This window comes from Papaver somniferum, chromosome 3 (genome assembly GCF_003573695.1).
Source record: "Papaver somniferum cultivar HN1 chromosome 3, ASM357369v1, whole genome shotgun sequence".
Lineage (NCBI taxonomy): Eukaryota > Viridiplantae > Streptophyta > Magnoliopsida > Ranunculales > Papaveraceae > Papaver > Papaver somniferum.
The window spans coordinates 216,700,740-216,711,786 of NC_039360.1; the positions used below are offsets into that span (position 1 = coordinate 216,700,740).

The 11,047-nt window shown below is 41.2% G+C and overlaps 1 protein-coding gene across 1 annotated transcript; it reads left to right on the forward strand.

Moving 5' to 3' along the window:
- The first annotated feature begins 3,351 nt into the window (after positions 1 to 3,351).
- On the forward strand, positions 3,352 to 4,035 carry LOC113360650 (putative F-box protein At1g53360). The gene has a single exon (XM_026604136.1). The coding sequence runs from the start codon at positions 3,352 to 3,354 to the stop codon at positions 4,033 to 4,035; it is 684 nt and encodes a 227-aa protein (XP_026459921.1).
- Positions 4,036 to 11,047: the final 7,012 nt, after the last annotated feature.

Genomic DNA, 11,047 nt, shown 5'->3' on the forward strand with positions numbered 1-11,047 from the left:
TGTTTTCTGTTATGCTTTCAACTGAATCATAAAGATTAGATCGATTTCATGATTTTCGTAACTCTATTATAATGATGTTCTCTATGTTAGTGATTTATGTGATTTACATTGTTTATATTTCTATTTGTGAATTGCTTTTTTTGTTTTTGTTTTTATAAATCTTCTTTGTGATTGTTCGATTCTGTTGTTTCTCATAGATTCTTAAAAAAGTGAGAGATTTATGCTTTCAATTTCATTATCTTTCTGTTTTCGCTTCAAAATCAGGCTTGTTTATACTTTCAGATCGTATTATCCAGCAGTACATATACGGAATACTCATAGAGCTCGGTCGTTTTTGTTCTTTTTTTATGAATCTTGTTCATATTTATTCTGTTATTTGGTTAGATTATCATGTTTTTAATGATTTTAGCTATCGATTTTATTATTTTTCTGTTTTCGATTTGTTTGTACTTTCAGATCGTATTATCCATCAGTACATATATGGAATACTCATAGAAACTGCTCTTAGATTCTGGTTCTTTCATAGATCTCTCATTTTTTTAGTTTGATCCATCAGTACGTATGTGAAATACCGTATTATGTGCTTCGATTCTGTTGTTTCTCATAGATTCTTAATTATTCTTGTCATGAAGTTGATTTGTAGTTCATGAAACTGCAGTACATATATGACATACTCATAGAAACTTCTCTTAGATTTTGTTTCTTTCATAGATCTCTCATTTTTTTAGTTTGATCCATCAGTACATATGTGAAATACCGCATTATGTGCTTCGATTTTGTTGTTTCTCATAGATCCTTAATTATTCTTTTTTTTATCAACTCTATATACAACTAAATGGTTAACCATTTCTTTATTTTTCCTTTGCAGGAAGAGTCGACCAAAGATGAGAAAAATGCTATTGAAAAATCGCCACAATAATAGGGATTTTCCGGTGTAGAATGATTGCTCTCACAGGTTTGGTTCAGTTAATATGTTAACTTAACTTTCTTATTTATCATCTGGACAGTTGTTAATGCTGACTAAGTTGAACACATCAGATGAAACAATGGTTTTGATAAAGCTTAGGAAATGAGCATAAATTGGAGACATGGCGTAAAACTCAGGAATTGATTTAGATGTCTTTGAAAAGAATTCTTCTTCAGTGGAACATTAATTGATTTTTTCCATGACCATTGTCTTCTATATTGATATTAGCTGATTCAGGAGTTTGGGTTTTGCTATTTTATTATCCTATCGAGTATATATTTCCATGAAAATAATAGAGCCTTGCAAGCAGATTAAATTTATTAATATGTGCGCATATCTGAGTTGCATAACAAATGTGACATAGAGAACTTCGTTGTTGGAACAGATGTGTACTTTTCTCAGTAACACTCAAGGTTGGGGTTCCTTCATTGATCCACCGAATTGAAATCCCTGTGCTTGCTTAGAACCATTTTTATTTTAGATGTTAAATTAATGTCTCCTGCGTTTCAGATTCGGCTCTTCTTAGATTTGATTAAGCTACTGTTGATAAAAAAATTCTTATTATGTGGTAACAATCGACAGGTAAAATCATTGATAACCTCCCATGGTAATTTGAATTTAATTACACCCCTTTTAAATTCTTTATGGCTATGATTGAGGAAAACTACTAATGTTAGCTTCGGGGTAAAGCGCAGCTTATGCTGTAAATGTCTTCTCATTGTTGATACTAATGTTTTTTTTCTTTTTCTTAATGTATTAACTGTTTGTGTATTAGATGCTTTGGATTAATGGCAGGGGCATCAAGAATGCCAATTATGTGCTTCCAGTTTAGTTTTTTGGTTGTCGATTAACTGTAAGAAACTAGCAAAAACAAAAAACATAGTTGCACGACTTATTTCAGCAGAAGTAATATAGTTTTTCAGTTATATTATGACTGGATTTCTATGAGATTGCTGCTTTTGTTGACCAGACTTCGATGTATTTATGCAGGATTTATTGGTGGAGACCGCGAAAGAGCAGGATGGCTCAGTCAGTAATATCACCGTGCAGCCCACAATTTTTCAGGTTCATTAAATTCTGGATTTATTGGTGGAGACCATTTGTCGTGCATTATGAGTTTTATTTGCATTGGTTTGTATGGTTCCTCAAATTAGACTCTGTGTGTTTGGGCATAAGTTATGGCCCCTATGATGAACGTTTTAATTTTTGTGTGTCTTCAGGCATTGACACTAGCAGTACGTAAAGCGAGTCAATCTATATGCAGTTAAGAAGAAAAAGATAATAGAAGATCCTTGCTTTGCCCCCAGAAGCATGGCAATACAGTCGAAGAAAAATTATAATCATCACAATGTATGTGATGTAACACGTTTTCTAATTTATTTATCATTGATTCTTACAGATTTGTACTCTACCTGGAAGCAGTGCAGCAAATATGTACTCGAATTTGTAAGCATTCAGATATATAATCGGATTTGTAAGCAGTACGACAGATATGTACTCAGATTTCTAAGCAGTGCGACCGATATGTACTCAAATTTGTAAGCAGTGTAGCAAATATGTACTCGAATTTTTAAGCAGTGTACCAGATATGTACTCAAATTTGTAAGCAGTGTAGACACACACGTTTGGTAGTAATGGGCATTATGGACATTTCCATGTTTTAATTAATTTTGGACCTCCGGATAAAAAAAAAATCCGGTTGGACCCTACTATAAATAACTATATGGGTCTAGGACCAAACAAGAAATTTTCCGTAATGTAATGGCTCACTGGTACTTATAGTTATGTACCAGCACCAACTGTCATGATCCACGGAGCAACATTAGCTAAAGTAGCCCGACCCGGACCCGAATTACCAGCCGAACATGAAACGAAGATACCTTTCTCCATGGCTGAAAATGCACCAATGGCAATCGTGTCACGGTAATAAGGAGAAGAACCACCACCTAATGACATAGATAAGACGTCTACACCGTCAGTTATAGCTTGATCCATTGCAGCTAGAATATCCGACCCGAAACAACCAGTCTCCCAACAAACTTTATAAGCAGCAACACGTGCACTCGGTGCCGTACCCGAGCAAACTAGCATTCCTCACAATTGAACCAGCATCCGTGCTGGCCGTATGAGTGCCGTGTCCATCGCGATCTCTAGGCGTCTCATTCTCTTTAGGCTTTTTAGTACCTCCTCCGGCCACCACTAGCCATACGGAACCCCTTGGAAAAACTCCTTGCACCAATCAGCTTCTTGTTACAACTCGTCGCTTTGAAATCAACACCCGATTCACATTAAAATAAAAAAATGTAATGGCTCACTAGTATTTGGCTACACAGACGGGTATTTAGCTCAGAAACAACTTTACTATCTTGAGTATAATGAGAAAAATGATGAGATGCCAATTCATATTATTAAAAGGATCAACATATATAAACCCACCATTTTCATATTTTCATTACAACATTCTTGGTTCGCTTAACGGATTAGTGCTTCTATATGGATGCCAAGATCATGCTATTTGTGTTTGTAACCCCGTGACCAGAGAATATGTGGAGCTTCCAAAAATTAAGACAGATTGTGATGATGATCAGTATGTTCATTTGTTTGGTTACCTTCCTTTAACTGACGAGTATAAAGTTGTTGCTTTACATTGGAGAAAACTTGATTTCATAGAGGTTGCGGTGTGCACTCTTGGCTGTGGCAACCTCTGGAGAATTGTTGGAAGGTTGGATTATGAAATTTCCAAATATGACGGTGATCGTGGAGTGTTTGCAAATGGACCGTTGCATTGGGTGGAAAAGGAAAGAGGAAGGGTATTGGCCTTTGATCTGACTGAGGAGAAGTTTCGTGAATCTCTTTCACCACCTCCTTGGCCACTTCATCGAGTGAGGCCTCTCCATGCTTTAGGGGATATGAGCGGGATTTATATTATGTTTGATCAAATCCTTGAATGCACATGTTTGAACATATGGATACTTGAAAAGAAGGACGACATGGAAGAGCTGGTGGAACACGAGCCATTGGGTTGGATTAGCTTTACTCCTTTTTCTCAACCATGGTTTAATATATAACCCCCTCAGCAGTGAAAAATTAGGGATAAAAATATGTGAAATAATCAAACATATATTTCGAACCAGAGGCGTATCTTAGTCGGCGTGTCAGCCAAAAGCAAGGGAAAACTATGTGTTTAAAATCAACTTGGAAATCTTGAATAGAAATTCTAGAGTTTTCAAACTGTAGGCTAGCATTTCTATTTCTCACTCATTCATGTTAAATGTACATGTTCGTGTTAGATCTTGACTCTATCGGTTATCTTCACTTGTATATCTATCAGGTACAGCTTTATCTCCACAACTCATAGAACTTTGCTTTCATGGCAAGGCTCTTTGCTATTTCTTCCGTCTCACCTTGGAAATCTGCGATTTTGGGGTTGGATGCGACGCCCTGGCATGAGCTTCTAGAGCATGCTCTGATTGGAAACTCCTAATGAACAGATAAAAATAAAATATAGAACATATCAGTTACAGCATGGAGCACCCATCATTAGCTAGCTATATGTAACTAAGATTTTTGTGAACACATAAATCACGAAGCCACCTACGTGTTCACAAACAATATTCGCATACATCCTAATTCTAGAATTGTACGTCGTATGCATAACGTGATGATTGTATCGATTCATCGACTCGAAGCCTTCGGGCTTGTCATTGTCTAGTCGAATATTATCATAAATAATGTTCGTATAAAAGAATAAATCGAGAATCAAGTATAAATATAAAGCATATGAAGTTTAACGCTGAATGTAAGGTGCTGAAATGTAAATGAGACAGATTTACGTGGTTCGGCACTAAGGCCTACATCCACGGGGTTTGGTGTTTCACTATGTATTGAATGGTTACAAAGATAGTCGAATGACTTTAGAATATACATAGGTCTGCGGAAGTAGGGGGATTACTTACTCTTCCTATTTCTCTCTCCTATGTTCTCCTCTAATTGCTCTCCAAAATGGTTTGCCCCCTCTCTCTTAGTGGAGAGGGGTATTTATAGGGTTGGAACGTGGGTCCTACTTCTGAGGTGCCGTTGTAATCTTATCTTCTTGTGCTTTGTGCCCATTACGCAGAGGTCTTCGGCATATGCCGCGGCCTGAGCTTGAATACGAAGGGTTATCCTCGCTTCTTCCACGAGCTGATCGACACGTGTATATCTGTTTGGTATTTAATGCGGGGAGATGGATGTCTGCTCGTGTCAGACAAGTGTCTCTTTGTCTGGTCATATCTATGTCAGCCAAACTTTCTCTCGGCCGTTGATCTGGGATCTTCCTCGGGATTGGGTGTGTTAATACCCAAGGGGTATTATCTGGTGCTCCTCTGAGCCATCATACCTCTGTGGTCCTCTTTCCCTGACCGTCAGATCTGCTGACCGATGGCATCTTCTGATGAGATGCTTGCTATCATGTTTTGATGTCTCGCTTCGCATGCCTTCCACGTGTCTCTTTCTGTACACGTGGAGGATGATGAAAGGTGTACATACAATTTGCCCCTCTTCTTCTAACTTGGGCGTATTTTGTAATTTTGAAGAAGAAAGTAGTCCTACACGTTTCCCACTTTGCATTAACTTCTCCCGTAACTGCTCCTTGGTACGAGGAGCAGTTATTGTCTTCTCTAGCTTCATAAATAGGAAAGAGAATGTGAAAAAAAACTTTTATCCTCTTCTTGTCAGTGTTCATTCTCTTCTTGTTCTTTAGTCATTTACTATCACCGTTCTTGTGAGGAATATAGCATTCAATTTTCTGTTTCTTTCTTCTGCTTCTTTCGTTTTTGATTGTTGATGCCCCTGTATCTTTTGATATCTCCGATCCTCCTTTCTTCGACTGCGGTTGGTGCTTGTCGTCCTATTCTATACAGGTATGGGGTTTTTCATTAGTTGTTCATCATTGATTTATCTATGTATCTATCCGTTTGTCTCCTGCTGCTGTGTTCTTGGTTCTGCGATGAAGATCATACATGTCGAAGCATATATGCTTGCCCCTGTTCTTTGTTACAGTGTCTGTGAGTCTGTATCTGAGTATTATCCCTGGACTCGGATGGAGTATTTTTTAGTTTCTTAGGGTTTTTCATGTTTATCCGGATGAACCATCAATTATGGGTTTTTTGATCTTTAGTGATCTCCTCGTATTCTTCTCTAAATTGTTTTTGTGTTTCCTTGTAGATATGTCTGATCGTCCGCGGGCTCCTTACCAAACTCCGCCGTCTAGTCCGCCAAGATCCCCTCCGCGTAGAGATCCTGATAGATCTCCACTTGGGGAAGTTCCTTACAAGTCTTCTCAATCGGATCCTCGGGGTCATAGGGTTTCATCTTCCTCCGGTGCGAAGATTATGCCTACTAAGAAAGGGGATATGCCGAAGGGTCCTTCTGGATCTAGGTATGTTGTTAACCGCGCCCCTTCTCGTCCTCGTGAAGATTCTAGGAGTACGCAGGCTCCTCCTCGTGATGACTCTAGGAGTACGCGAGCTCCTCCTCCTCGTACTGAAATAGTGGATGCTCCGCCCCTTCGTTCAATGGCTCCTCCTTCAGTGCCTCCGCAGAAATCTTTGCCTCCTCCTCCCGCAGTTTCTTTCAAAGGGAAGTACTCCAAGGGTACTATTTCGAGAGATGATTCGTCTACAAATCTTCCTTCTAAAAGGAAAGCTTCGGAATTGGTAAGAAGAAGAAACTGTCCCCGTGATACGCAGCATTTCAGTTAATAAGAAGAAGGTCACTTTCAAGCATATTAATCTTGAGATGTTCAAGGAAAAACATGAACTTCAAGCTTTTGAGGTTCGCTTCTATGTCCCTGACGATGATATCACCTACGAGCTCCTTGCTAATTATCAGTTTGACGAGTTTCATCTGTTGACTACGGTTGGAGCCTTCGAGGCGGGTCTTATGTTGCCCTTATATAAGTCGGGTGACTCCTTTATTATGACGTGTTGGCTAGTCGCGAAGGCTCTTCCACGAACACTCATAATCGTTCCGTGTCACAACTATCTGGGAATTATCTTCGTTCACTGAAGGAATGTTATCTGCGAAGCAAGGGAGAGACTATGATGACCTGCTATGTTCCAAATCCTGCTGAGAGAGAGTGGTACACTCCTCAGAACTTTAATAGTTCTTTTGGGGATTATGTCAACAGCAGAAACCGTAAGCCGTTGAGTGTTAGTCTTCGTAATATTGCTGCTCCCCGTGGTGAAATTCGTCTTTTGAGTGAGGTGAGTGATGCCAAGCTGAAGTATGTTCCTGGTACTGAGGGATCTGCTAAAAGGAAACTCTTTCCTGCTCGTGAAAGGATTAAGCGTGACCATGATTATGAATGACATGCTACTTTTATTGAAGTAGTTGGTCCTTGGGATTAAGGATGGATTCCGGGTCCACGTGGTTGGCGTCCTTCTGAAAATAGCAAGCCTCATGAAACTCCTCCTGCTCGTTATGGAGATTTCTGTCCTTGGCGTCCTAATTTCGCGGGCATGAATTTTCCTTATGCTCTTGATGTCGTTGATGGAGATGAGGAGAAGGGTTCTGGTGCTATCCATCCATCAAAGAGTGCTGCTGCTGCCAAGGTATAGTTTCTTCTTATATTCTCTATCTTTTTGCCCCTTTTTCCTTGCTTGAAATAATTTTCATTTTTTAAGTGAGGAAAAAAATGAGCCTTTGTGGGATGTATACTGGTTTGTAGGTGTCGAAGAAGAAGAAACTTGGACCCAAACAATCTTCTACTGCGGTTATCGGTGAGGCTGAGGGTTATGAGGAGGTTACGAGTCCCGTAAACCAAGGGTATGGTGAGGATCAAGAAATGTCCAATGGAGAAGAGCGTACCGACACTTCTTACACTGATGACGAAGGTGGTAATGGTGAAGAAGAAGTTTCCGCGGTTGGTGATGGTGAGGCTGGAGTTTCCGCGGGTGGTGATGGTGAGGCTGAAGTTGCCGCGGGTGGTGATGGTGAGGAAGAAGTTGCCGCGGGTGGTGATGGTGAGGCTGAGGGTAATATTACTGTCGGTGGTACTGGCGGGAGTGGATCTGTCCCGGTTGGCGATGATATTGTTGGTGTGGGTACTTTGCCCGTAATTTCCCCAGAATTCTCTTTCGGTAGGATATATTCCGCGGGGGAATCTTTTGATGTGACTGCTGCCATGGGTCTTGCCGAGGACTTCTCATTGCTTTCCCCAAATGATGATTGGGATGTGCTTGGGGATCTTGGAAAAGAAGGTACCACTGATCAGCAAGCTGAGAACGCAGGTGGTCATGCTGAGGGTGGTAATGTCGAGACTTGCGCGGGTGAGGAGATAACCGCCAAGGGGAAGTCTGCGGTTGAGTCTCCTTCCGAGGATTTCCCTTTATCGCTAATGCCTGAAGGTGAAGATGCCATTTTGGCTTGGCTAAAGAAAAAGAACCTGGTGTTCGTCCCTAACCCTGCCCCCGTGGTCACTGGTGAGAAGAACTCCGACGCTTATACTCGTCGAATGATGCAACTGTCTTCTGAAGCCCGCGTTGCTGAGATGTGGGAGAAGAATCTTAGAGCTTCGGAAGCTAATTTAGTGGTTGACCCTCCTTCCTTTGTTGCTGATATGATGGCCATAGTTTATGGGTACCAGTACGGTTTTCCCCAGCAGCGTGTTTTAGAGGTAAATCCTTGTACTCTTTTTATGATATCCGCACATTGTGTTCTTCGTGATATCTGATCCCTTTGGTGTAATAATGTTTGTTGTTTGCGACGTAGATGATGAGGAGCGAACATTGTAACCATGTTCTATACCAATTCTTCAAAGCAAAGTCTTTAAAGTTTGAGGCCAAGCTTCGTCATAGGGAAGAGGAACTGTCTGCGGCCGAAGTGGAAATAAATGAACTGAGGGGCCGTCTGAAGGAAAAAGAACAGCTGGGTAACGCTGAGGAGAGTCTTCGTTCAGAACTTGCTATAGTCCGCAACTTATTGGAGCATACTCGTAGAAGTGTATCGTCCTTCACAGGTTCGTATTTTACGGATTTTTCACTCCTTGTGATTACCTATCTATATTTTGGTGTTCTATCTGAGTCTCCCCACCCTATCTTCAGTGGGTGGAGTCCCCGAGTTGATATGGCTTCGGAAAGAAAGGGAACGAAAGAAATCCAGTATTGCAGAGTTGGTGGGTAAGTTGAAGAGCGAAGCCGTAAAGTGGAATGCTCGTGCTGATGAGCATAACGCCTTAACAGCTGAGTGGCGTGAAAAGAGAACATTGATGGTTGATATGCAAAATAAGTACAATCATGACCATTGTTTGTTTAGTGGTACGCTGCTATGGACGCGTGACAACCTGCATGATGCTCGAGAACATGCTTCAGAATTAGAGGCTAGAGTGCGCTTTTTAGAAGGAGAGTTGCAACAGGCTCGTTCTTTATTAGGCCCCGGGGTTAGGGATAGTATGCTGCGTCTTTTCGAGGAAAGAGATAATGCTAGGGCTGAGGTTGGTGCTCTTAGTAAAGCCCTAGCAGCGTCTCGAGCGGATGTTGCTCGCCAAGTGGATTCTGAAAGAAATCTTGAGATGAATGTGTATCGACTCCATAAAAGGATGGTGGAGGTGAATGATGAAGTCAACCATCTTCGTCACTTGGATTCGATGAAGCAGGTAGATTTAGACGCCAGTCAATTTGCTCTTACGAACCTTCAAACGGATTATAAGAAACTATCCACCGAATATGACTTTCTTGATGAGGCTCGGGACGTAGTTGTCAATGAGTATGAGGAGGCTTAGGCTAATTTCGAAGGTATAACCTCGTTTTATCGAGTGTGATTCTGTTATTTCTTCGTTTTAACCCCTTGGTATTTCTTATTTTCAGCACTCGAGGGACAGCTTCACGCAGCAAATGATGAGCTTAAAAAGACTCAATTTGCCTTAGTGCAGCAGGAAGGACAAGCCAACTACTCGTGAGGAAGCAGCGGAGATTGCCTCCAAAGAGGCGGAACGCCTATCTGTATTGCTGTCTCAGGCCCACCAGCGGACCGCTGTTATCACTTATAAGGCTCGATGTCAGTTGGCTGAAGAGACCAACAAAGTCCTGGATAAGATTGAACTTGGTCTTAAAGTCGAACATGGTCTTGTCAAGAATTATCCGCGCTGTCCCCTTCCCGCGCCTTTGCCTGGTTCTTCTGGTCCCTCTTCAGGTGTTAGCGTACCTTCATCTCGCAGAGACAACCCCGTTGATGGAGTTGTATCGTCCAAGTAGATTTCTTTTATTAGTCATAGAAAGTTGATCCTCGTTGATTATATAATTTCGGATCATTTTTTATGTGTTTCCTGCTTTATGTTTTTTTGCTGAATCTTGTAATCAACTCTTTATGAAGTGGATCATCCTTTTGGCATACCTGCGTTATCAATTCATCTTTTTATTTTAAAGTATTGTGAAGTGTTAAACTAGAAATAACTGGTTTTGTAAAAAGTTGAGAGTGTTTGAGTGCAACACCGAAGGTAAACACCTTCGTGATCGGCTTGAGACCTGTCACCCCGCTGGCGAATCCTGGGCCAGAGGATTTCCAAACGGTGGGGGCCGAGGCAGCGTTCTAGGATATGGAATGCTTATTTGAAAATATTTACATGCACCCATTCCGTCGACCCGCTGCCTTAAAATTGGTTGGGTATCTCTTTCTGCTGGGTGCCTTCCCCTTGGTGTTACACTCATAGACACTGATAGGGGAGCCCTGAGAGATTGTAGATTAACTACTTTCCCCAATATTGTTAATATATAATGTAATGTACATGCGTTCATCCAGCGGGCCTTTTGACCATTTCGTTCACTTGAAGATTTCCCAAAAAGTTTGTTTGATTGATAGGTTGAGGCCTGCTACTCCTCGTCCAGAGATAGAAACATGTAAAGCGGTTACGCTGCCTTCTTCTTCTGGTATTCTCCACGCAGATGCAAAGATGCGCTGCTCCTATGGGTAGTACAGTTTGAGCCATTTAGTATTCCAAGGGTGCCGGAGGACCTCGCCTTTCAGATTGCGAAGATAGTAGGAACCATTTCCCGCGATGTCGTGTATTATAAAAGGTCCTCCCCATGTAGATGCTAACTTTCC